This window comes from Vollenhovia emeryi, unplaced genomic scaffold (genome assembly GCF_000949405.1).
Source record: "Vollenhovia emeryi isolate VEMERY1.0 unplaced genomic scaffold, V.emery_V1.0 DF939136.1, whole genome shotgun sequence".
Lineage (NCBI taxonomy): Eukaryota > Metazoa > Arthropoda > Insecta > Hymenoptera > Formicidae > Vollenhovia > Vollenhovia emeryi.
In genome coordinates this window covers 1,337,480-1,364,085 of record NW_011967230.1, presented here as the reverse complement: position 1 = coordinate 1,364,085, position 26,606 = coordinate 1,337,480, and the positions used below count along the sequence as shown (strand labels likewise).

The 26,606-nt window shown below is 38.2% G+C and overlaps 4 protein-coding genes across 22 annotated transcripts in view; 2 read left to right on the top strand and 2 right to left on the bottom strand.

Annotated features, from left to right (window-relative positions):
• LOC105567601 (actin-binding LIM protein 2) overlaps positions 1-5,718 on the top strand; it is a 36,247-nt gene extending 30,529 nt beyond the window's left edge. For 5 of the 10 annotated variants that reach the window (XM_012022577.1, XM_012022576.1, XM_012022578.1 and 2 more), the window contains 3 exons: positions 1,589-1,671; positions 3,343-3,546; positions 3,738-5,718. In XM_012022577.1, the coding sequence (XP_011877967.1) occupies positions 1,589-1,671; positions 3,343-3,546; positions 3,738-3,851 (401 nt within the window). In that variant the 3' untranslated portion in view covers positions 3,852-5,718. Of the gene's footprint in view, positions 1-1,588; positions 1,672-3,342; positions 3,547-3,737 lie in introns of those variants that run through there. The other 5 variants (XM_012022583.1, XM_012022575.1, XM_012022579.1 and 2 more) reach the window with 2 other exon arrangements.
• A 43-nt stretch (positions 5,719-5,761) lies between these two features.
• On the bottom strand, positions 5,762-12,996 carry LOC105567599 (26S proteasome non-ATPase regulatory subunit 2-like). 4 transcript variants are annotated; one of them, XM_012022569.1, is made up of 16 exons: positions 12,336-12,996; positions 12,142-12,198; positions 11,617-11,975; positions 11,171-11,347; positions 10,677-10,863; positions 9,956-10,252; positions 9,594-9,676; positions 9,192-9,427; positions 8,758-8,896; positions 8,532-8,652; positions 8,205-8,413; positions 7,924-8,014; positions 7,315-7,602; positions 6,921-7,115; positions 6,627-6,821; positions 5,762-6,566 (listed from the first exon to the last, which is right to left on the bottom strand). In XM_012022569.1, exons 1-16 carry the CDS (start codon positions 12,369-12,371, stop codon positions 6,549-6,551), a joined length of 2,688 nt encoding a protein of 895 aa, XP_011877959.1. In that variant the 5' UTR covers positions 12,372-12,996; the 3' UTR covers positions 5,762-6,548. The 4 variants fall into 4 exon arrangements, with proteins under 4 accessions (XP_011877959.1, XP_011877960.1, XP_011877962.1 ...); XM_012022570.1 differs by having other exon boundaries at positions 5,762-6,563; XM_012022572.1 differs by having other exon boundaries at positions 11,617-12,004; positions 12,336-12,353.
• A 50-nt stretch (positions 12,997-13,046) lies between these two features.
• LOC105567598 (insulin-degrading enzyme) lies at positions 13,047-22,150 on the bottom strand. Of its 3 annotated transcripts, none has more exons than XM_012022566.1 (14): positions 21,997-22,150; positions 20,088-20,302; positions 19,219-19,719; positions 18,865-19,067; positions 18,521-18,769; positions 18,006-18,395; positions 17,551-17,660; positions 16,929-17,073; positions 16,505-16,615; positions 16,314-16,434; positions 15,986-16,192; positions 15,328-15,620; positions 14,853-15,062; positions 13,047-14,539 (listed from the first exon to the last, which is right to left on the bottom strand). In XM_012022566.1, the coding sequence occupies exons 1-14, from the start codon at positions 22,062-22,064 to the stop codon at positions 14,306-14,308; spliced, it is 3,057 nt and encodes a 1,018-aa protein (XP_011877956.1). In that variant the 5' UTR covers positions 22,065-22,150; the 3' UTR covers positions 13,047-14,305. The 3 variants fall into 3 exon arrangements, with proteins under 3 accessions (XP_011877956.1, XP_011877958.1, XP_011877957.1); XM_012022568.1 differs by lacking the exon at positions 21,997-22,150 and adding an exon at positions 21,673-21,949; XM_012022567.1 differs by lacking the exon at positions 21,997-22,150 and adding an exon at positions 21,437-21,558.
• A 1,413-nt stretch (positions 22,151-23,563) lies between these two features.
• Positions 23,564-26,606, top strand: part of LOC105567596 (TBC1 domain family member 24) — a 39,370-nt gene continuing 36,327 nt past the window's right edge. For 2 of the 5 annotated variants that reach the window (XM_012022560.1, XM_012022558.1), the window contains exon 1: positions 23,564-24,193. The gene's annotated coding sequence lies outside the window, so the exon portion shown is untranslated. Of the gene's footprint in view, positions 24,253-26,606 lie in introns of all 5 variants that reach the window. The other 3 variants (XM_012022562.1, XM_012022561.1, XM_012022559.1) reach the window with 2 other exon arrangements.

The window sequence follows — 26,606 nt, the reverse complement described above, 5'->3', positions numbered from 1 at the left end:
CTTGACGCGCTCGCAAATTAAACGGATACAGCACCCGTTATCTGTGCAATTCTGTCGTGAATCGAGCGAGGGCTTCCATTGGCTTCTACCGAGCTAAGATTACATTCACAGAGTTGTTCTAAGACATTTCGACACCTCTGACAAACAGAACTTAATAGTTCCGGTCTCTGGAGTCGATTTCTTTCTGTTAACGGAAATTTTATTTTTTATTTTTAAATGTCTTGGGCTCTAATTTGAAATTAATATTCCGATAAAGTTTGCTTTAAGTAAACTGAAATTTAATTTATCAAGATCTATATAATTACCAATCGTTTATGGCTCAGATATTGCTCTTTCGATAATTTTTACAACGAGGCCTTTACGTTACGAAAAAGACGCACGATTCCCGAGACATTTTGCATTCACACGTTATCCCATCACGCGTAATTTGTGATGGGACTGCTGGCGATTTTTGCGAATGCGTCGCGCTCCTACTTTATCATTTTCTTTAAACACTACTTCGTTTTGCCTTGTACTCGCATGCTTTACTAACATCCCTGCGAGCTATCGCACTGTCACTGTGAAACATTGTACGTCGTACGTTGGCCTGTACATCGTCATACATAACATTATCTGTTTAATGATAGTGACCATAGTGACATTTGTTTGATCACAAACTATAAGATTCAGAATCATCTATAAATGCCTAAAGCGATAAGATAAATCATACTTTCAGGAAACGTCAAAGAAAGTGTCAGAAATGTTAAGTAGAGATGTCAATACGTATTTTCTGCATTTGATCAGCAATTGTAATTATACTATTATATTTCTCGATCCCTTAAGTAAAAAAAAATTATATATAACGCGAACATTAAAGTCTTTAGCCGACATATTCTTACAAATTTTAGACAATCCTATAAATTCGGAAAGGACCTCGCACAGACCCTATGGAAAAGGTCTTTCGGGGAAATTGGCTGAAACTGCCATTTGATACTTCAATCCTGTGAGCCGTTTTTGTTTTAAAGGACTCAAAAGTTCGATAATAGTGCCTATAACACTGATCAACGTGTCAGATGCGGATTGAGTTTTTTCAAAAACCAGATGTGATAGAACTTTTACCGCCGGATTCGGAATCAGTGGCAAAAGTCTATGGAAAATGATTCGAGAAACTCAATCCACATCTGACATATCGATCAGTGTTATAGGCATTACAATCGAACTTTTAGTCCTTTTTAGAACAAAAAAAATGGCCCATAAAATTTACTTGTAACAATGGTAACTTTTGATCAGTTGAAGTATAAAGTGGCAAAGTTTTAGTCGATTTCATTGACGAAAAAGACATTTTTTTAATAAGGTTTTTGCGGAATCTTTTCGCATTAGACGTATTGAATTATAAAACCATCATGCCTCTAGCATTGCCTCGTCTATTTGTAATTAAATAGCCGCGTTTGCGCTGCTCTGCGCATTTTTTAATGCATAAATTGTGATATATGCAGGTAATGAAGAGGGAACATGATTGGTAAAAAAGAACAGATTGTAGTTAGCATAGGAAATGGTTTGTGCAACATGGTTTGATATGGTTTTCTTTCACATTTTTCCCCAATTTTAGTATCAACAGGCAGCATCACGGATGTGGATCGACGGGCATTGGTATGTACCACAGCCCCATACTACTCCCGGCGAATTAGCATGGTTTGTAGCTTGTTTTTGCATCACAATAGAACTCCGTTTATCAGAACAATTCTAGCCTAATTACATTTTAAATACATTTCTTTTTGTATTAATTTCAAACTTATTTTAATGTAAATTATAACAGATTGTTTAGAAACATACAAACATTGTGAATTTTATAAATTATTAAATAAGTTTTGATTTGTTGAAGAATAAATAATTTCTTTCTTGAATTTTCAAGGCAGAAAAATTCATCAAATATTTTTTTCTTCGTTATATGTGGTATTCAATTTGATTATCTAATAAATGGAGTTTATGCAAATGTAATTTTATTTAACATTCTAGCACGTCTCTATAATTGCAGATGTGTTGCATTAACTGCACACATTCGTCTAGAGAAACAAGACAGTACAGTTCGTACGTTTGAAAAATTTACGATGTGTATATGCATTATATTTATACATATTTTTTGTATAATTATTTCTTGATTTGCTACTTGTCCTTATTACGATGTAAAATACTCTGTATATAATGCTGTATAATGAGTATGCATGCATGCTGTATATTTTGCTGTTATTTTGAGTTCTGCATTTTTATCATCTGTATTTACTTTTGATTTGCTCTGTGTTGCATATTCGATTATCGTAAGTTTCTCCATCTTGTAATTAAGTTAAGTTAATTAATTAATCGAATTATTTAAATCCAATTTGCACTACTTAGCTTTATGGCCAAAATGTGTTCTTTTGTTTTTTGCGTTTTAATATAATAAAATTTATTTTGTGAAAATTTTCGTTTTAAAAATCGAAAATAATTGAATCTTTTTCACGTAACTTTGAATAATTCGTTTAATACTTTCGATAACGCACTGAATTATCACATCAGCAATTTAATTCGTTATCTTTAATGTAATACAAAATGACGTCACCTTTTGTGAAGATGGATTATTCAATATTATACATTTCGTCATCAATAGCACCTTTGTTCAGTGTAGAAAAATGTTTTCTTTATGCAAAATTATTTTTCAATTATAAGAATTGCATGTATGGTATAAACATTATTCGTGCACTTTAAAGATTATAGTAGATAGCATCGTTAATAGAAATAAAGAATTGTATATATTGCGTAAATTTTGAAAAGAAATTCAACTCTTTGCACGTAAGATGATTTCTTCAGTCTAGTTTAATTAAGTCAGTGTACTCCAAAATATTTAAAGAATTGAATCCTAATCTACATACTTTTAGTGATTGGACATTGATTAATCGATATCGACACAGTCTATTGAGTCATACGAATTCGTACATATATAACATATAAAACAAGTTAATTATTCTATTATTATGCAGGGAGAGTATAATATTTTGTAATGTGTAATGAATGTATTTACTATTTAAGGCGTGGACAATATTCTTAGGGGGTGCATGACGCCGAAATTTTTAATTCAAATATGTACATCTGGAAAGATCTCGTTGCATTTTACGAGCACCTAACTTACTTTCAATATATAAAATCGAGTTACTTTATAAGGATCTTATTTGAATATGAATCTTTCCTCATTGAAATTCGTTTTGCCTCTCTGACGATTCGAAGAATGCCACCCCTTACATCTTTCTCGCATCGCCCATGTCATTGTCTACTACTATTCGCCTCTGTTTCCGCTGGTATGGCTCACGATTTTGTGTGATTGTGGTACAGAATGATGGTGGAATCCTTCCATCGTCCACCACGTATACGGGTGGCCTAGGTTCGGTTGTTGGAACCCACGGAGGTCATCATGTAAGGAGATCGCTGCCGGACATGGGGGCTGCGCCAACCGAACCACCCAAGCTTTATCCCTACCATTTACTCGTTATCACCAACTACAGGCTGCCAGCTGACGTGGATCGTTGCAATCTCGAGGTGAGTTCTAGCTGCGTAATTTATTACGCTCGTTAGTGCTATCGTATAATTACTTTTTTATGATTATTAAGTATAATAACGTATTCTCCGTTGTCGCTTTTTATCGCGTTATTTGACATTTAATTAATATTTAATACAATAATCGTGATTACAATAATGTGAAAACAATTCAACCTCTTCTTTTTTTTCAGCGACACCTCTCCGATGCGGAATTTGAAGCTGTCCTACAATGCTCCCGAGCGGAATTCTACAGACTGCCACAGTGGCGTCGCAATGAAATCAAAAGACGTGCCCGTCTCTTTTAATTCACGCCACACATTTTGCTTTACTACACATCGCATCGTGTCGCGATTGCGTTACTGCGGTACGGACCGTACATTCCTACTGCGTGGGTAGATGCATCGCGGAGAAAAAAATGTGTTCGACAACCATTGCGAATATCTGCCGGCCGGCGTGTGCTCGCAAAAATGAAAGTCCTATAAGACTGGAGCGCGCGCGCGCGACGCAGACGCATACGCACACAACACACAATGTAATGACGCGGAAGCACTGCCACTTGTCGTCAATTTTTTTCTCGCAGCAACGAATCCACAGGCAGCTTTATCTATGACCCGATCTGTTTAGTGACGTAGTCGTTTCCGAGTTCCGTCTGTCGGAGCTCTACCGTGACTTGGTTTCACTCATACACGTTGACGAATACGCAATGACAGTTGATATTAATGTAGGAGAGGCGATAATCAAATAGAAGAGATTGCGATTAAAACTCTTAATACAATTTGCTATTGTAAATAAGAAATTAATCGAGAAATCGAAAAAGCGGCGTGAGGGAGCAGCTAGGAAAGTTTCAAAGTACATAACCGCGTATTCGCTAAATTGCATACATACATATTAACTTTGTGGAAGATTATAACGCAAGAAAAAAACGCTATTATGTAGGATTTATCATTATTAATTTTTAACTACTATTAATATTATTATTATATTTTACTATGTGCAACATGAGTTAGGAGTAGGTGAGCCCAGCTTGCTGAATGGTGCGATTGCACTGATTAATTGGACGATTTGCGTGTGACTTGTCACTTTTTAACTTACTCTGCGACGAGGATTAATTTATAAAGTAGCTTGCGCGCAAATGCGACGTCCTTGTGTGAGAAAAAATATCAATTTGTCTTTATCCTTTTAATTATCCGTGATGTATTAACTAAAGAAACGCTCTGCGGTGCGGATTGCGATAGACTTCTATAATCACTTAATCACTCTACATTAGAGTATAAATAAAAACATCAGGACCAAATTTATAGTTGTGGTGGATCTAACAATAACATGGAGATGTTTTATTACATTTTAGCCATATATGGACTTATGTCACATTCTATTCATAGCAATTTTCGTAAAATTTTGGAAGTGGCACAAGAGACCAATTTTGAAAATTTTTTAATCTCGTATTCATATTTACCTATTTGGAACGAGTAGCGATTCTTAAAGTTTTCTATCTGAAATTTGTACCATTTTAAACTCGAGAAAGAAATTTATTTCATGCAAAATGCATAAACCATTCTTATCGCGCATTTCATTATATTTCAAAAGTTGTTTCATGTTGCTCTTAGAGTACATGATGATTTCATCAGCGATTATTACTAATTAAGCGAAAATTTTAATTTTACGAAGCATTTACCGCAGCAATCATCCTCCACCCTTAAATTAGGTCCTGCACAGAATTAAAAGATTTCAAAGTAATAGTTAAAGCAGTTGAGGTAATACCGGACGTATACGCGTCCATTGAATAGAGCTGATTTATGCGAAGCGAATAAAGTTGAATTTTCATATATAGGTGAGAAACACGACGTATCGAAGTTTCGATTGTTACGCCGTATGATTATTATATCTAGATGACTTTACTACGTATTTGGATATGCATGCGTGCAATAAGATTGGCACGCTTCGTTCGAACGAAGTCACCGAACTACTTTGCTATCGACGCGCGTGCGACATTTTATCAAATCAGCTGCGTTTTATTATCCACACATTTCGCCCCCTTACCTTAAGTCATGTGCCTAACAAATGAATGTCGTGGGATATTTTATGTGAAGAAGAGAGGAATCGTTAAGCCTAATCTACAATGTGCTTTTGTATCCAGAGACATTTCTATTTTATATAAGCAAATCAAAACGCTTAAATAATTTGTCGATAATGTACGATTGTACGATGTATAATGTACATTTTATCAACTTGCACAAATTTGTTAAACGTATTTATTGGCTACAAAATGTTTCTAGATGCAAAGAGTACATTGTATATAAGGTTTTAGTCTTACAAAGTGTCTCCTACATACGCTTTGTGTGAGACTTATAATTCCTACTGAGGCAACACACTCAGATCCTTTCAAAGCGACGATCCTTTGCGACGATTTAGCGTTTTTGGAATCTTTGTGTTGCCTTGGTTAAGCTTCGTCACAAAGAAAATCCGACATGCTCCATGATCACTAACCGATTATTTCGTTACTTTGGTGTCGTTTGATGTCGATACCGCTGTAACATCTCTTTCTTTTTTTTTCTTACAGATATATTTTACTCCCGTAAATCGCATTTGTGTAATTCCTTTTTGTTTTATTTTCATAAATAAGTTTCACGTCGGGTTCTATTTTCATTTTGTATACAACCGGCACTTTTGATCATGGCGTAACGTTATTGCTCCCACTGTGCAATGCGAACCAATGTATGTTTCTGTTGTATAGAGCACATTGCTTCCGCTAGTCCCTAAAGTTAAATAAATGCAAAACATGCGAAAAAACTAACGACATGCTGCCACTATTGCATTAATGATCGAACTGTTTGTATTGCTCAACACAGACCTTACAAGTCTTTCCATTCCCTTATCTGTTTTATGTAGATCTGCAGGAAAAAGTCTCGATTCCCGTTTGCTCGCGGTATCGTTGGCTGGCGTCGTTCTAAAGCGAAAGGCAATTCAAAAGCACTACTGCAGAACATCAAACGCAGAGCTTTCTAACTCGCTGCAGTCTGCTGTAAAAAACTCTCGGTTAAATTATAAATAGAAGCGTTATAAGATTAACACGGAATTACTTTCTCACGAAGGATCACGAAGCCCTCCAGCACACTGGAGAGTGGCTCGTATTGGTCCGACACTAATTCCGCCTTTTCGCCCGCGCCGAGCAACACTGGTGTGGTTTGAACTTGACCACCAACAATGGATTTCGGATTACCTGCTTTCCCTACAACATCCACGCTTTGACCAATTCTCACTGACACCGGCAAATTCTGCAAAGTATTGGAAGAAGATTATTTTTAAGCCTAGAATATATACTTTACAATTGATTACAAGATCTTATAGCTGATTTGGATAATTTTCTTGTACACCTTAAGATTTTCATCTACAGTGACTAGCCACCTTGGCTCCATCGCAATCGCCAAGCAATACATTAAATAGTGAGACTGAGATAATATAAGATTCCTGCAATCTAAACACGCAACTAGGACGACCATCAGACCAGCTAAGGCAGTGTAGTCTAAAACTTTTGAAGCGTACCGCAAAGGTGATAGGGATAAAGTGCCCTGAAAGGAAAAAAACAATATTTAAAGATGCACCTAGGAAAGAACGATTAAATAAGTGTTTGCTCTGCATTAAAGACAGGTGAGCTGATTTGTCAGAGAGCAAATTGTTACTTCATCGATATTATTATCATCTGTTCGTTTATTAACTATCTAATAGCAAACGTCTTTATCAAATCTACTCTATTTGTAAGGTTTTTACCTTGCCCAGGTGTACTAAACCCTGAGAGATGCGCACGAGGAACAGGTGAGATGGATTCTTGGCGTGGTAAGCCGCCAACTGTCTCAACATCGTCGCTAATCGTGCATTATTGGTGCCAGCGCCTACCAGGCCGAGGGCTAAGATCGCATTCAGAGCGACATCGGCGTCGTGATCGTGGCTGTACTTGTTTAACACGTCCAAGACCGCTGGATCGGCGTTCGACAGCGAAGATAAGGCCAACGCGAGGGGCATGGCACGTCGTGCTGGCGTTGAACCATATCTTCCGATCTACATTTAACATCGTAATAACACTGAAGGATCGGGGAGATCACGACGAGCGGTTCCCATAATAAATATTAGTTAGGAGTCGACTACACTTTTAAATGATCCTCCGCTCATACTTCTATGCCATAAAGAGAATGAAATCGTGAGTCTCTTAAGCTGTATGCCTCTTAAGCAGTTATGAATGAACTATAGAAGAGCCCATAAATGTTAATAAAGACGAATGGAAATTTAAATATTTCTTTGTCTCCTTCTGGCTCTAGATAGGAACATCTCATAAATATTCATTACGGCTTATTGAAGACTTGAACGGACTTATCTCCTGACCTGACCGAAGATTCTCGAGTTTTCCTTTCCTTCTCCAAGTCCAACTACACCTACTCCGAGGGATGCTATAGCCTGCGGTGTTCCAATATCCCTGTAATTAATACAGCATTATTTTTTGTCATAAATTAGTTATTTAGCATAAAACATGCGGAAACATATCCAACAACAAAATTGATTTTTTCTCAAACTGATATCTACATACTGAGTTTATTAATTTATGTTCTATTAATATTTATTAATATATCATTTAATATTTTCACTTTTACCAGTCAAACACTTACTTGGCAGATTCCTCGGTTTGCTTGTCGTTTTTTATATTTTTTTCTAGCTTGGTAGAGCTGCTCTGTGGTCTCCTTTGATCGCAGCAACTTGGTATCGAGGTACTCTCGGGTGTCGTTTTCGCGCTCGTCACTTCTTCGATAGCTTCCGAGCAGATTCTTAATAATTCTTGCACTATCAAAACGTCGCCAGTACCCGCATATGCGCAAATCTAACAGAATCGCTTTTATCAAGTGAAAATTATACGAATCTAACAGCTTTTGCTGTTTGAATTATGTGAAACGTTTCACGAAATTACTTTTGAGAAAATGATAGCAATTTAATTTTACTTGTAACATAGTTTGCGAAGCAAAGCTGTACGGTTCCGGCAGAGCTTCAAGCGCTACGGATAGTGTTTCTACGGCATCCCGGGTTCCCATATAAATCATTCCTAAGGCTAACGCTAAAAATCTGCGTGAAGAAAATAATTTCTATATATATATATATATCACATGCATTTGTATTATGTATGCGTATACTTTCTTAATAGTATAATAATATTTTACATAATTATACCTTGAATGCGTGACAACGAGTTCCTTCATAGACAGTCCCAGTAATTTCATCAGAATAGCCGAAGATACATCGGAGTCCCCCGAGCCTACATTTATAAGGCCCAAGGAGATGGCAATCAGCGACAACACTTGTATATTATCTGAAAAAATTCGTAGCTGGATATGGTAACTAATTATTTTCATCTCCTTTTAAGCAAAGAATTTTAATTGAAGTCACCGAAGTATAAAATAATAATATGTTGTAAAGAAGAAATCGTACAATTTAAAAGATTAAAAAAATTATGTTCAATTTGTTAGCCTCTAATTTTTCCTATTATTAAAGAAGAGCTAATCTCTTATATTTTTTCATTTTGAGACAAACTTATTGGACTAAAAAATTAAATTTATATAAATTTATAATATAAATCTAGATACTCTAATATTTATGTTACCTACTTTGCTCATCGGTTAAAGCTCCAGAAAGAAGCTCGGTGACATCTTTCCTTCTGGAACCAGCGTAAGCCAAACCCAACCCCATGATGGCTCCAATGCGAAGAATCTGGCTGTTCGATTTTACGTACTCGCTGAGAAGCGCCAAAGCTGGATCACATTCATTACGAATTCCGCAATTCACCAGTCCGATCGCTAGTAGAGCGCCAGATTTCACGTAATCTTCGTTCGTGTAAAGATATCTACGTGGAAAACAGAGCCGTTATATAACAAGCAAGATCAGTCACAGATTTTCCTCGGTCTCTTATCATTGTCTTGTTATATCTTCCTTTCTCAAAGTAATATTTCGAAAAAATAGTATTAAATTCGCGGTAATTTTTTATCTTCCTGCTTGGAACTTATACTAACTTGTCGATAGGAATTAATCCGCCATCAACATCCCACATATGTATCAGGCCCAGAGAGGCGGTAGCTGATAACATTCCATGTTCCTGAAAAAGTAAGACCGCATATTATTACTTACGGTATTTTTCTCATATAATTTTTAAATGCTCTGTTGATTAATAAATAATCTTGACTAATCAAAAGATATATATTTAGTATTCAAATACATATCTCAATTTTTTAATATAAATTATTAGATAATTATTTATCTCTGCCATTAGGCGCATAGGAAGTTAACTATGCAATTATATAATATCGTAATTGTAAAAGTTAACTGATGCAAATTAAGATATTCTTCGCAGAGATTATTTAGAGAAAAACTGAACCTTGTTTTTGTACACCCAACAATCGGATGTGTTCGCCATTAGCTTGTCTTGGCCAAAACCCGCGTGCACGAAACCAGAAACGAAGCTCGCTGCTAAATTTGCCCTAGCCGAATCGTGCTCCACTTGCTTAAACCCGTTCACTAACCAGCTCTTGTAGATATCCTCCGGGAGCTTCGGCTCGAGTATATCAAGCTCTCTAGCAAGAATTTGGAAATGGGTGTTCACGTGGCCATTGCTGAGGATCGCCTCGATATCCTTAACGTCATTCCCATGATACTCTGTCCTCAGGGGTTGATCCTATTTAGAAAGCAGGATAATATTTTATTATGAATTTATTTTGTATAGTTGCTTGAATTTCTTCTAATACACAAAATAAAAAATTAATCTTGTAATTATGCTAAATATGTCTAATTAATTTTTTTATTTCGACTATTACATTAAATTCGTATAAAGAGCAATTAAAAGATGCAGCCACGATTGTATTAAGAGACGTCATAAATAGAATTTGTGTAACTGTCGTTTGCTACTTAATTTGAATTATTTTCTGCAAATGGAAATTGAGTTATTATTGTTTATAGATACATCTACATATTTTTGTAGACTTGCAAAATTAGTGTATGACACTTTTAATCGTTTTTAACTTTGATCTTTACGAGCTGTTCTGTTTCTCTCTCTTTTATGAAATAACCAAATGCTATGCAGATATTATGCAAAGAGTTACTTGCAAACGGGCGAGGATAAAGGCTAATTGATTCCTCGTCAAAGGGTCGTGACAAGCGGTGAAGCATTTGAAAACAAGTTCTGAATTTGCAAGTTGCAGCGCTACGAATAGTGCCCTCGTACACTCGTTAAACTTCAGATATTGCTCCGTGGCAAATTCTAATATTTGTCTTCTCTCCATATCCTCGCTGAAGATTATGCATAGGAATAGTTTAACAAATAAATCAGCGATGCAAACACAAATGAGTAAGTTGGATTACGACGCTTATTGAATAGTACAGCATATTTTTTAACGTGTTTTACTACTTAAAAATTATACTGTAGAAACTAAATTACAAAATAAGAATTGTATTTCTATTTTAATCGTATGTTTTATCTATAAATAGATTTATATTTTAATTTGCGCGGGGCAATTTATCTTTAAAAACAATTAAATTAGCCGTTATTATAAAAACTAAAACAAGTATTACTTCTAATAGTGTCCAGTTGTATTACCTGTAACCTGCGCAGCTAATTAAATAATGGCACACTCGTATAAAGTTTGTGGGTTCCAGATATTCTGCGAGGAAATTCAACTCGTCGATTTCCAAGCATAAATCGCACGCTTGTATTTCTGCGTTGTGCCTCATGTCGAACGCGATGATACTCTTGATCAACGATGTAAGACGCTTTCTAGTACAAGAGATACGCTGTTATTTTATTGCTTTTATCATATTGTTCTTATTACCTCTCGATTGCAGTGCAAATACATATGAGGCTGAGCATTAGAAATATGTAAATCAAACCGTTATCTATCCAGTGAGAAATGATTCGACATCGTTTCGACATCGATCGATCGACGAGTCATTTCTCGCTGGGTAAATTCTCATCACAGATTGTCACATCATAAACCATTTAGACACATATAGCTGTTAGTAATCTTTTAAAATAATATACTTCACCTAATCTTATGCTCTTCCTTGATCGGCGCGTTCGTCCATTCATCAACAATCTCTGCCTCAAGTTGCCGCACATATTCATGGCCCCATTCCCCGGGATTATCAACGGCCCCTTTGATGCAGAAATCCAGACAGTCCCTGGATCCTGGAGTAGCTCCAGCAAGAGCGAGTATACTCAGGATTTCGGCAAAACGTATCTTTGCCTCTTCCCGCTTGAGCTTTCTGTATGCGCTCCTCAAGCTCGGATAAAAATTTCTCAAATACTTGAGAGGTTTTGGAACAGACGTCATCGAAGTTGTGGATGTACGTATCAGCATCCTCAGGTGGTTCAACGACAACACCACAGCTGTCTCATCTTTACCCTGATAATAATATAGCACAATCCAATTTCCTTCTAAGAAAGATGGTAGTCTTTAATTATCAAAAATAAGAGTCGATGAATTTTTAATTTATTCTTTAATAACTTACTTTTCCATTCTTTTTTTTTCTCAAAACGAATATATGATAAAATTGTCGAAATTGATTTACCTGCAATACATCGACCGCTTGTAGCAATTCTTCCTGCAATCTCTTATCTTCTTCATTCTATATAAGAAATAAAATAATATTGATACGTAATATTTAATTTTTAATACAGATTGGCGTTCAAATCAATTCACATATGACATTTTTGTGACGTTTTACTACAACTTGTAATCTTTTAGCCAATGTTACACGCTCACCATGTCGCTTTCCTTATCTTGTTTGGGTTTATTCATCGTTTTTTAACGAATTCTCGTTACGTCAACTAAATATTTTACCACGATACGATAACGCTGGATCGGGCGATTCAAAACGGTTTAATTAATATGTTGTCAAATAAATTTTCCTATCCGTGAGACGTAACGTATGGCTTTTGTTTCGTTAAATTTTGGAAACCGACATATGTATGTGGCTACGATTACTCTCCCTTAAAAAAAAGAGATGTTATACACTTCGTGTTGAGGTCTCTTTTCCGAAATGCCGATTGGTTTTCTCGTTACGCGGCGTGCTTCACTTCTTCTGTTCAATTAATTTCATAGTACAAATTCTATTTTTTTTTATATAAACGGTGTGCAGAATGGATAAAAAAATTAAGTAGAATAAATGAAAATTATCAGGATAGTAAAAATGATTGTGAATAAGGGAGATATATATAAAATGAAGAGATAGAATTTATAAGTGTTATTTATATAAATTATCTATATTGTATTAGAATAAAAATGTATGTACTTTATTTATGTTTATATCTTCATATACAATATGCAATGTCTATTAGACAAACTTATGAGAGGATTCTGTGAAAAAAAATACAATTTGAGAGACATGTACTTAATATTTAATTTATAAATTTGTAATATTACATTAAATCATGCTTAATTCACATTAAAATTGTTAAGTAACGATAAATTTTACAAGTCTAAAAATAATATTTAATCAGTATCTCACACAGCACAAAGCTCCGATTAAGCTCCTAGGAAGTTCATTTCGCTGAGCTTCCAAAGAGCTTATAAAATTCGACAAAACAAAATTCCAGGGAGTTCATTTCGCTGAGCTCCTGGGAAGCTTACAAAATTCGACAAAACAAGCTTCCAGGGAGTTCATTTCGCTGAGCTCCCGGGAAGCTTACAAAATTCGATTGGCGACCGCACTTTAGTCTTTCTCGTAAGAAAATCCTTCCATATTAGTATAAGAGACGAGCCGATATAATCCGACAGCGAGTTATCTGGATCATGGATAAACTTTTAATGACCTAAATATATTTTTGATGACTATGCCCACACAGCACGGAGAAATCCTGGGGAGCTAATAAAATTTTTCATAAACTTTATTTGAACTTTAAACTAACTCGCACGTAGCTCCCTGGGAGCTTTATTTAAGCTCGCAGAGCGTTTTTAAAACATGTTTTCTGAACTCCCTGCGAGCTTAAATGAAGCTCCTCGCGGGCTCCTATGTCCGCTTTTGAGAGCTCTCAAAAGCGGACATAGGAGCTCTCAGGGGGCTCCGTGCGAGTTCGTTTGAAGTTCAAGTGAAGCTTATGACCAGTTTTAAGAACTCCCCGGGAGTTCCCCGTGCTGTGTGGGTAAATGCTAAACGTTCATCAAAAGTCAACCCATTAAGTATGACAGCAAAAAATGGGTGACATATTAAAAATTGGTGGCTATAAAAAAATACATGAAGGAACGAATCACTCTGCACATATGGAGTAGATAAAAATTCCGAAAGACGTCCATTATTGTGTGAAGTCGGTAGAAGAAACATTGTATTTTTACTAAACGAAATATATTGTGCCAGTTAATTGTCGACGTCATCCTTATTATTTGTTCTTTATTCACTGGCGATCCATCTCTTCAAATTTCTTTTTTACGATTGTCTAAAATTGTACGTCGACAGATCAAACGGAAATCGTTTGGCCGGTGCAATAGTTACATTCATTAATTCCTATAAAGTAATACGTTGTTTTCTCAAATGACTAATAATTATGCATAAAACGCGCCACATAATTTATAAATTGAAGAATTTCTAAATCCAATGCCTTCTAAATTTTGAAAATATTAATTACAAACAATAATAAATAATTAATCATATTCTGTAAACTTAGAATAAAAATTCTTCCCAAATTGAGCAAATAAATGAATACGTTCATTTGATTCACTATTATATTATTGTGTCTTTATAACTTAGAAGATCGTATGCCTTTTGTGAGAAAATATTTTTCATATGGTTTTAGTAGAGGATATAAATGTTGACTCTTTTTAAATGACACAATGTCATTGATTTTCTTAACGTCTTCATCAATCGATAAGTCAGCAATTTTCCTTGACGTGTCATCAAGTAAATTGTTATCCGTTGTTGTGGATATCACATGTACTGACAATTTACGTCGACCTTTATTATGTACATTTTCCTAGAAGAAAGGAGAGTTTGCTTATTGTCACCAGCAATGATTAAATATTGAGACGGGAAACTTATAGTCAACCCAACTGGCTAATTATTTAATCAGTTGGGTTTACTGTAAGTTTTCCGTCTCAATTTTTTTTCTAGAAGGTATTATAAGTATATTATTTTCAACTATTAAAATAATTTTTCTTGAAATTCATACAAAAATTTATATAAAAAATTTATTCTATATTTCCCATTCGTTTTTCACAAAATCTTTTCTTTTTTTCTTAAGTTAGGATAATATATTATGCATTAATATATTTTGCAGAAATAGTTACCTCATAAAAGTTAAATAATTGCTCCTGCGTTATCGTCTTTAAGTAAGCTACTTCAATATTTACTCGATCGAAGTTATATTGTTGGCTTACAATCTCATTCCAATATAAAGTGCTCCGTGAACTTAACATTTTGGGTTTCTCCAAACGTATTGTAGCCAGAGCTTTCTTGTGTTCCTCAAATTGCTCTTCTGGCATAGTAGATATATGTTCCTGAAATGTAATTATAGTGACAACAATACTTTAGAAACGTAGCTTCAATTATCACACTATAAATGGAGTGAGACATATTTATGATCGTAATATTAGAGGATATTTTGTGGATAAATTTAAAAACATTCTCGTATAGTATTAATCAATATTTTAATATATATTATTGTGAATGTTTTAACATAATTATTGTATGTTAAAAATTTATCACAAAATATCCTCTGTATGTTAAAACATTCACATACATATAAGTACCTATTATACTCACCAACATAGAATCTAGAAATGAATCGATTCGTTTTTCCACATATTGCGGGTGTTTGTCACTTTGTACTACGATTCTCAAACCTTGCGTTCCGCTTGCTCGACGTATACCGCTAAGTACTATATAGCCTAATTGCTCCTTAGTTCTCAAAATATTGAAGCAAGGTTCCGCAATAATTTGTGCTAACAGCTCTAAGAGCATATTTGTCTCCGTTGATTGTAAACCAGTTGGATGGTACACCGTTGTACAAGAACTCTTATGCCATTTATTTTCTGCTTCAAATAGGAAGTGGCAACCTATAGCAATTATATCATTATACGATACTGTTACGTACTGTCATATAATTATAAACGATATTATCACATTAACAGCTAATATTTAATTTCTGGAATGAATTTTATTGCAGACCAAATAATATTACTAACAAATAATTTTCTCTTATATTTCCAAATATCTGTTTTCTACATGAATTAAAACTTCAGTTTTTTATTTTCATATTTTTTCACTTCTTCAATGAATCTAATATTAGCATAAGACCATTAGAAGAAACAATAAATTTGTTTGATATTAAAAGTATATCCGTTTATATAAATTAAAATTCATTAAGCATATTAATTTTACAAATGGTTATAAGTACAATTTGATTATATAATGCGCTTACCATGATCTAGTTTAATTTCCCGATATAACACTAACTGCTTTTGTACCAAGGATTCTATGTGAGGTATTCCAGTTGTCAACTTAGACTCAATTAGTTTAAGTATATCTGTAGCTTCCGTTACAGTCACGTTACCATGTATCAAACATTCCACATGCAGTTTACTGAGAAGACGTCGTATGAAGTACTGGAGTCTATCAACACTTAGATCTATATATCAGAGAAATTTTAATTATGTGCCATAATCTTACCAAGGACTACAACGAAATTAATTTCAAAATAAAAAGAAAATAATTTTTAACAAAAAATATTAGCTATCCTTTACACTTACAAGGAGTATGATCCAACAATTCATCCTTGAGCCAAGCTTGTTCCGTCAACAAGACTGCAATATAATACATTGCATGCTGATAAGGTTGTTCAGCAGCAAAATTTTTCAAGTTCCTGATGTACTGAAAGGCATTCAATATAAATGCGTTGCTTAAATAAGTTAAAGAAATTTATTACATTTGTTATACATACATTTTCCTTTAGGATTTCAAATCTCTTTGGATCAATCTTGAAATTTATCATTCGATCCATAATTTTTTCCAGGAACACACGTTGTTTGTCATCGTAACCACTTATACCAAGCTAAGAAAACAAATTTAATCTTTCTTATGAATGCTTTCTTTATAAAATTAAATTAATACTTATTAGATCAAATATTATTTATAAAACGTTAGATAATTATAAAAATGGAATTGAACATATCTACGAATGACAATAGTTAGAGATAAAAATAAAATCTGATTTCTGTATAAGTAATTTTTATGTATATGAAATAGCATGTTATAAATGTTACTAAATTAGTAAGAAATTGAATAATAATTTATTTGTATAATAGCCCAAACCTACTTAATATACAATAGTTTGTTACTGTCTCATTATGTATACATATACTTACTGCTATTCCATATTTCGAATTATTAAGTTCCCATTGTAAACCAGCTAGCTCAGCATCATATGCGTATTCGTTAAGAGAATCACGAAATAGCTGAACAAACATATTAGTCAAATTGCAACTAAGAGGATCCATATAGGCGTATGGACTAGAAATTAAAGACAAAACGAACGTTGTATATAATTCTAAGGAAATATACTTTTCTGTTATAAAAGTAACGATTATAGCGCTACTTCGATTCACATTGGCCTAATTTACACAGTGCGTTTAGGTGGTTACCTACATGCATATTTGACCTATTCACGATTGAGTGTCGATAAACGGTTGATAAACAACTCGATTTGGGTCAGGTCTTCTTTTCGCTTGCCTTGACCTGATATAGGTGGCACGATGTAATACATGTAAACGCAGGTTGTCTAAAGATTAAACAGATGGTACTCGACAGATAACATTCACATGAAGACTTAATTTTCAAGCTATCCATATTGGACCCAAAAATTACAGGTTTAAATAGTGTAAACGTTTCCATGCAAGTTTACTTTCGAAGTATAGGTCAAATTGCGCGAACAAAATACGGCGTAAACTAGGCTAATGTATCTCTCCCTCTCACACAATTATCGCATACCTAACAAAATCAAAGATCATCTTTGCTCTCGGTACAATAAATTCATCGTCCTTTTTATACCACAGTCTTACCAATGATGTATCCTCCAAAATAATAGGGAATTTTTCTACCTGTAAAATTTTACCTGTTAATATGTATAATAACAATGTAGTATAATGCAAATACAGAATGAAAGCAAAATTGGTGGTACAATAGGGCAAATGTTCCATGTGCAAAAAGAAACCGAAATTGTAAATTAAAAATTTTGACACATCTTTCTTACTGTATCACGTACACATAATTTTTTTCAGCTTTATTTTAAATGAATTAATCCTTAAACACCGGTGTATAAATTCATTACAATGTCATATTTTATAACATGGTTTTAAGCTTTGCCAGGATTAGGCTTTAAGTATCACGAAATGGTACTCGAGGATTTATATTACGAAATATAATACGAGTATAATTTTAATTACCGTAGTGTGTGGCTTGATATCAAATGTAGAGGCTATAAATTCATTCTTAGAAGGCAATCTCAGGTCATTATTATAACCAGCGTGTTTCCACATGTCCATTGTTTCCTTGGATATCTTCACTTTCTTATATTTAGTGCCATACCACTTTTCGGTCTCATCTGCTATATTTTCATATGCTTTTGCGACCACATGAATCCTGATATTCTCCGGCACCAAATATTTCATTATTTCCTCGATCAAGTCCGGCCGCCATTCAGGAAAAACGGTTTGCGCGCACAAAACATCGTTCATGGGATATTCTTGTAGCATTTGGACTATACAAGTCACGTAACAACGTGGCGGAAACTTTTCCTTAAAACGGAAATTTATATTCGCAATATCTTTGTATTCCTGCAAATATAAAATCATAAAACTCTTTATGTGATACACGATATTAAAGTACAGTGTCCGGCAAATTGCAATCCTACAATCTGCCGTGCATTCTACGTAAGATCGTATTTTATTTCATCACTTACATCATAGATCCATTTGATCGGGTCTTTTCTCTTGAGCATATTGATATACTGAAACATCAGTTGAACAATATCTTCTATATGCTTAATACCTTCTTCAGTTAGATCTACAACAACACTGAAGAATTCGAAACCTCGGCTGCTAGGGCGTTTCCAAGATACCAGGGAATTACACCAACTCCTAGCTTTTAAAGCCGATAATAATGAACCCTCTCCTTCATGTCCAAGTAAATGGGAAACGTAATTCGCAGGCTATGGTAACAAATAAAGAATAAATACAAGCTTCAAATAAAATATCACATAATTGTATATGACAAAGTATCAAAGTCAAAAGAAAAATATATTACCGAAGATCGGTAATGTTTCTGCATGTCAGGTAAAGGAAACGTAATATCTAAATTTCTTGTGTCTTTTATCGGAACAATATACCATATCGTGCGAAAGTGTTCATCCTTGAATGGATGCTCAGGCCATATTGGAACATTAATTTCCTTGTTTTTTATTTCACTAAAGAGATCTAATACCATGTTTTCGAGCTCATCCAAACTCTCTAAACAGAAAATTTGTTCGTTGAAATAACTTCATTGTTCATCACTCGGTTCATATCCCGAAATTCAAATATTTTCAGACGTAAAAGTATTTAAAAAAAAAACATTAAAATGTTCTAATTTAAAACAGATATTTGTACATTATCGTCATACCTTTGCCGAGAATACATAATGACATAACATTCGCAGAATAATACTTTTCATGAAATTCTAGTAGCCTATTTCTAACGTTAATGCCCTGTTGTTTCGGTATTGTGTCTAATGTTTCTCTATTGCCGGTGCCGAATTTGGAAAACGGATGATCCGGGCTTGCAGACGATTTGTCCACTTGATCACATCGCCAGGTGTCGTTCGCTACATTTTTCTCATGTTCTGAATTTATAGCATTTAGCTCCAGTTCGGTCAAGGCCTCCGTAAAGAGAGGCGCTTTAAAAAACTGCGAAAAACGATCTAAACCGCCTTCCAACTTCTCCGGTGTTATATCGAAGTAATAGGTGGTGTGATCCGAGTACGTAGCTGCGTTGCTCCCGCCGCCATTCTGCGACAAATACATAGTGTAATCATTCTGCTGAGGATATTTCTCCGTTCCCAAGAACAACATATGCTCGCAGAAGTGTGCTAGTCCCGGTAGATCGTCTGGATCGCACATATAGCCTGCAACATATTTCGTCTCTAATTAAATGAACTTTAAAATCGATAATTTGACAATTATTAATAAAAACGTATTAATCCTTGATTATCTGTGTTATCATAACGTACTGTCAAATGTACTTTTAAACGTACTTTCAAATGTACCCAGAAGAAAATATAAACAGTGTTAACAGTAGACTGGGAAGAGGAAAACAGAAATGAAAACATCGAACGTTCGCACCAGAAACACAAAGTTATCAAGGAGAAGTCACAAAGATCCGACATATGAAATATATTAAATATATTAGGCTAATGAAAAAGCCGTCTATCTTTCTTCAATTACTTCTACAACTTCTAATACTATACGTAAAATAGTGAAATAACATGATTACCGATATTAACGTCCATTGCGACAGCACTCTTGTCCGTTGTTGAGTCACTTATTAAAAGAACCTTCATTTTATTAGCAAGCACTAAACCTCTGTACAATCGGTCGTCATTTTGCGATTTTATTATATCGTCGTATCGCTCTTCCACACGTTTGTGGGAACTCGATCGATGAGTCGACATGTTGCTCGCCAAAGTCACGGGCTCGGAAATATTATTCCTAAACATAAGGAAAATACAAAAGAAATACTAAGGTTGAACAAATGTTCCCGAGTAAAGTAAACTTGTACCTCTCCAAGAATTATTTTTACAATAATCTTCTTCCACGGAGTTTTCAACTGTTTATTAAGATATTAATAAAATATCAAATATCAAATAAAATGTTGAAAATGTACGAATACAAACTATTATATAGATTGCAATAGTCTCTATCTTGTTAAATTGCCAAGAGAAAATATTCTCTCTATTCAAGTCAATTTTTTCCCTTCGGTCTCCGTTTTCGTTTTAGTAGTGCAGGTGTAAAATAAAGGAATGTAACGCCCTTTGTCTCTCGTTCATTTTCCCATTATCAGTATAGTCACGCACACGATAAATATAGAGTGGACAAGTGGCATAAAGAAGCGAAACAAAGGAAACTGTAACTTTACAAGATAACAAAGAGGGCCGATAAGTAACAGAGAGTCAACCGTAAGACGTCGCTGGAAAAAAAATTTAAGTTAAACTCGCACTATTGCCAATGCGCTGTTCCTAAAACTTAATCTGTTAAATAACTGCTCTATCTACGATCACTGACTCTTGAGGGACCACTTGGACGCACTCTGGCGCTTTTCTTTAAGGAAAAGAATTTCGCGAACCACAGCAAAAGTGTCCAACAATGCTCAAGCGTATCTTGCACGTTACATCGAAAAGTAAACAAAAGTGAACGTTAATTTCCAATGAGAAAAATTATTTTGACGACTCCAAACTTTCTCGCGTCGTCAAATTTTCATCTCCTACAATTAAAACTCTAAACAAATGTCAGCCGTGAGGAATGTCCAGGTGCAAACTAGCCGAGGACGGTTTTGCTCCGATTTCTTCTCCCCTTTGCAACTTTTAAAATAACAAACCCAGAATCTCTCTCTCTCTCTCTCTCACATACACCTTTCCCGTAACAGGCCGATTCTTGCGAAATTCAAGGATGGGAAAAGCAAGAGACTCGCAAACAACCGACGCAGTGGAGAAAATAAAAGAGACAAAGGCGCGCGTAGCCCCGGGGGGGGGGGGCAGCGTTACAATTTACATTACCAACTCTCAGGCACGGGCTATACGGTCGCGCGCGGTCAAGGATCGACTACCAAAGCGACGGCGTTCTTACTTGCAGTCACAGCTCTCCGCGAGGGGGTTCCCGTCGTTCTGACAAAACGACGTCATCGCCGACGAGACCTCGCGGCCCGCTCAAATCTATCGCTTCCCTCTTTCTCACCGCCGACCTTGGGCTCTTCGCAGAGGGCGGGGGGGGGGGGGAGAACAACGCGCGCTCTTTCTCTACGATACCTCCATAACGGGACGGACCGACAACGAATTTTGTCTCGCACCAAGATTTCGTGTTACCTCGTAAACAAAAAGGAAAAAAAGCGCCACTGCCGAGGGTCGAGTCGCACGCTGCCGTTGAGGTTAGAGTCCAGCGAGGCGCGTGAATTCAACCGAACGGCCGTGCGGCGATTTCACGGTATCGTGCGTCCGCCGAGTGAACGTCGCGAGAGCTGCCCGACTAAACGCTACGGCCGCACCGTCGATTCCGTTGATCGATCCGCGTCCCGGAGCGATGACGCGACGAATGACAGCGGGAGCGATCGCGCGACTTTCCTGTCAGGTGCGCGCGGATCCGCGCACGCAGCGACGACGAGTGGCGGGGGGGGGGGGAGATGTAGATACCTGAAGAGCAGGCGGGAGCGTGCGGCTACGAGCGACACGCGGGATTTTAACGCGCGGGTGGCGAACATCGGTCGGGATCGTCGCAGGAACACGAAATAGTATAATAAGTGCGTGCTTCGCGCGCACTCGCTGCACTTACAGTGCGACAGATGCGCGCGAGAGGGTGCGGGGGCGCGAAAACGGGAAGGGGGATTTGGGTGCAACTCGGGTGTAGACGCAAAGAGTACAGCACGTGTATAGGCGAGTGGAGAAGAGGTGGGGGACAGTTTGAAGTTGGCGACGCGCGAAATCTAACAGGATTCAAATTCAACATAAGTTTTATTCCCATTTTTAGGCCCGTTCGCGTCTATAACTGCGTACGGCATTGCCAAATCCGAGACTGCTCTTCCTCCCCTTTCTATCTCACTCGCCTCTCTCAAGGCCTGTGCCCTGATGTGCTGGAACTTGGTCCAAGTTCTTCTCCCCATCTGCAACTGTAACTTAACGCAGTTACATTTTTTTCGATAACTAGTAACTAATTTAACAGTTACATTAATAGTTGCTGTTTATATTTTTTAAACCTCCACAGATCGCATTAGATCTTGCATTTGCACATAAACGCTTTCATCGACACTTAACAATTAAAACGCAGATTGGATATTTTTATTTTCATTGCAAGAAAGTAACTGCAAAGTAACGGTTCGTTACTTTTTGAGTAACTGTAACTGTAACGCGTTAAACGGGGAGCACACACTTTTGCATAAGTGCATAAGCATATGCATAACGAGTTTGATTGGTCGATTTCCTTACGCATTTGCCTATAGACCAATCAAATTCGTTATGCATATGCTTATGCACTTATGCAAAAGTGTGCGCTCCCCGCTTTACTTTGCAGAATTGGTAACTTGTAGCTGTAACTAGTTACATTTTTAGCGAAAAAAAAACTGTAACGGTAACTAGGTACTTTTATAAAGTGACTTTCCCAACCCTGGAATAACTGGCCCTAAACATTCGAATGTATCTACAGCTCGCCTAAAGCCCGTATCAGACTACGGATTGGGATTGGGATTAGATTGAAATTTAACCAATCACAGTAAAGTCTACTAATCTCAAGTTCAGTAACTTTTACTCTGATTGGTCAAATTTCAATCTAATCCCAATCCCAATCCGTAGTCTGATACGGGCTTAACACATATCTGAAATTGCGCAGGAGGGAGGAGGGACAATCTATTATTCTCAGACAAATAAAACCGCGCGTCAATACCTCAATCACTTTCCCTCTCAAAGCCGTCTGACGTAGCAGCACGCCTGATACACAACATATCGATGCTTTACGTATTCGCGTTAAGCCCGTGTCAGACTACGGATAGAGATTGGGATTAGATTGAAATTCGACCAATCACAGTGAAGTCTGCTAATCTCAAGTTTAGTAACTTTCGCTCTAATTGGTCAGATTTCTATCTAATCGGAATCTCAATCCGCGGTCCAATACGGGCATATTACGAATTTGACGCAGTCGGTCCGCCGTTTATCTATCGATCACTCCGTGACCGCGCGGTTAGTGCGGGCGCGCGCCGCGAGGCGCGGCCGGCGGCGCGGCCGCCGCCGTCGGCGCGGCAGTGGCCCTTGTACGCGCGTGATGCGCGGACGTACGTTGCGCGATTCGTGCGGAGACAGAGACCGAGCGCGCTGTGCCTCGTCGGCCGTTGGTTTCTCCGGGACGACGGCGCGCTATACCGCGCGAGACGATTCGCGATCATCGCGGAGAGGCGTACACCCCGGAGAAGGGATCACATGGGGGCACGCGTTAGGCGCGCAACATCGGACGATCAGTAGCGCAAAGTAAACACACGACGCACGCGCGCGCGCGCGCGCGCCTGAACGAGCGAGCGAGCGAGCGAGCGACCAGGCGGACGTCGCAGCGCTTTGCCGAACTCGGGGCCGAGAGGCGGCATCTTTCGCGGTGGCCGAGTGTGGTCGGCGGTCGGTGTGGTGCCGCCCGACAGGCGTAGTGAAACTGCCGCGTACCGCGCCGAGTGAGAAACGTGCGGGACGTCGACGCTGACAACAGTGGCTGGGCATCGCTCGGGCGGCCGCACCGCACCGCTGGCCCGTGTCCGCGCCGGCGGCTCGTCTGCCACCGTCCCCAGCCCGCTGCATGCCACGCTCCGACGCGAGGCTCGGGGCTCCCTGCTGGCGTTTCGTCGTGCTCGTCGAGGTGGGTAGCCCCCGGGCACGGCTCCGGCCGATGTGTACATATATCTACGCACCTAAGCGGTAAGTTATCGTCGGCTGGGTCGGCGCGATTACATGCCCCAGCGTCGTTTAACGCATCACCGCGGAATTGTCCGGCACGCCGTCGGGCATCCGCTCGTTTCGATCCCCGCGTTCGTCTCCGCGCCTCTCGCGTTTCAAGTGCACGGCACGTTCGGGCCTCGCGGTGACGCGGAAGCGGGCCGCGAGCGTTGTTAATCGTTGAATCTCACGACACACGATACAGAGAGAGAGAGAGGGAGAGAAACATCGATTCAACGTTCGCCGGGGTCGATCGCCCCTAGATCCATCCCGTCTCACGGTAGCACATTTCATACTCGGCGCTTCCGACCTCGGATCGCCTCCGAGAGCGATTAATGACGCAACGATCCTGCCGAGTGCACGTTACGTCGATTCATAGAAATCGGCTAACTTTGTCGGCGCGGCGACGCGACCCGAGCTTCCCGCGGAGCCGAAAACGCGGTTAAAACCGACAGCGGGAGGTACATGTTCCTTTTTCAACTGCACTTTCTACACCGGTGACCGTTTCCCGTCAATTACGTGGCGTCAAAGTGATCGAGATACTTTTTCGACGCATATCGGAGCACGTTCACGTAGTGTCTTTTCTTTCAACCTCTTTTGGGGAACGATTCGAGATCGAGCACTCCCGTACTGGGCTGCAGCGAGCGCATTTCGCGAGAGTCGCCGAGGGGAAAAACGCGTCTCGATTCTTCGAATGCAATATTACACGGTTGTTTCATCTTTGTATCGCTCGTGCTGCGCGCTTCGATTGAGTCATCTTGCGCCGCAACGGACGAGTCATTTACCCTTCTTTGTTACACCTTTCGATATCGCCGATGACTCCACTCCTGACAAAAAAAAGGTCACTGTTCCGTTTTGTTTTCTGGAGCGAGAGTGCGCGGCCGCGTGCTTGGGTTCGCTTGTTTCGGCTGCGCCCGACTTCTTTTATCTTTCAACACCTAGGACTCGAGAAAGGCTGACGGCAGAGAACAATCGTAAACGTAAATCCATAAACGCTTAAGACTGTCTCAGTCGTAAACGTAGGGCAAGGCAGAGAGAAACGTAAGTCGTGAAAGGCTATTGCATACGACTTACGTTTCTCTCTGCCTTGCCCTACGTCTACGACTGAGACAGTCTTAAGCGTTTATGGATTGTTCTCTGCCATCAGCCAAAGACAGCCGTCGGGCCGTTTACGATTCCGTCGTGAGGGGCTGATACTACATTTGTCGTGCGACAAATTTTTCAAGTGTGTCGATTGGCCGCAGGATAGTATAGGAAGTTTTTATTCGGCAGCCAATCGACACGCTTGACAAATCTGTCGTACGACAAAGGTAATGTTGGGCCAGGACTTAAGTCGGTGTCGAAAGTGAACGCACAAAGAATTGTAGACGTATGTCGCGTCCCTCGCATTGTGTCGCGAGGCGACATACGACAATTCTTTGTGCGTCTACTTCCGACACCGACTTACGTCTTACGACGGAATCATAAGACAGTTACGACAGTCTTTCTGCTCAGGCCCTTAGATCGATGGCAGTTAACAATCCGTAAATGCTTAAAACTGTCTTATACCCGTTTCTACCAACGCAGTTTAACTTTAATCTTGGTTCAACTTGCTTTGTATCTTTCTCTAGTTTCATGAATTGGAAAAGGACAAGAAGTAATTTAAGCTGAGATTAAAGTTAATCTGCATTGGTAGAAACGGGCATTAGTTGTAGACGTACGACTTACGTGTTTCTCCGCCTTGCCTTACGTCTACGACTAAACTAAAGGCCCGCTTTCACCAACGTCGTTTAACTTTGAGCTTGGTTTACTTCGTTCCTTTGTCTCTTTCCAACTGTTACTCTGGAAAGAGACGAACACGAATTAAGCCTTGTGTCCACGTTCCAAGAACTGTGTCCAAGTTCTAGTTCTAAGAAACGCGTAGCCAATCAACTTGCAGCTTCTCCGTAAGAGATGCAAGTTGATTGGCTATACATTTTTCAAAACTGGAACTTCGACACAGTTCTTTGGATCGTGGACACGAGGCTTTAAACTCAGATTAAAGTTAAGCGACGTTTGGTGAAATCGAGCCTAAAGGCCTGTGTCCACGATGCTAGAACTTGATCCAAAGTCTAGTTCCGAGAAATCTGTAGCCAATTAATCAACGTGCAGCTTAAAAGCTTTTAAAAGCTGCAGGTTGATTGACTGCAGATTTCTCGGAACTAGAACTTGGACCAAGTTCTAGCGCCGTGGACACAGGCCTGACTGACAGTTTTAAGCATTTACGGATCGTTCTTTGCCATCAGCCTTAAGGAGTAAACAGGATTTCCTGGTAAACAAGCGCTCGCTCTCTCTCTCTCTCTCTCTCTCTCTCTCTC

What these genes read in the sequence shown, in the direction of transcription:
- LOC105567598 (XM_012022566.1), bottom strand. Translation starts at nt 22,064, where the DNA reads ATGTTCGCCACCCGCGCGTTAAAATCCCGCGTGTCGCTCGTAGCCGCA. An exon ending in ATTGTTGGATCATACTCCTT is followed by an intron (nt 16,193 to 16,313) that starts GTAAGTGTAAAG and finishes TCTGATATATAG; the next exon opens with ATCTAAGTGTTGATAGACTC. An exon ending in GGAAATTAAACTAGATCATG is followed by an intron (nt 15,621 to 15,985) that starts GTAAGCGCATTA and finishes TAATTGCTATAG; the next exon opens with GTTGCCACTTCCTATTTGAA.
- LOC105567599 (XM_012022569.1), bottom strand. Translation starts at nt 12,371, where the DNA reads ATGAATAAACCCAAACAAGATAAGGAAAGCGACATG. An exon ending in GTTGGGTGTACAAAAACAAG is followed by an intron (nt 9,677 to 9,955) that starts GTTCAGTTTTTC and finishes TTACTTTTTCAG; the next exon opens with GAACATGGAATGTTATCAGC. An exon ending in CTCGTTGTCACGCATTCAAG is followed by an intron (nt 8,653 to 8,757) that starts GTATAATTATGT and finishes TTCTTCACGCAG; the next exon opens with ATTTTTAGCGTTAGCCTTAG.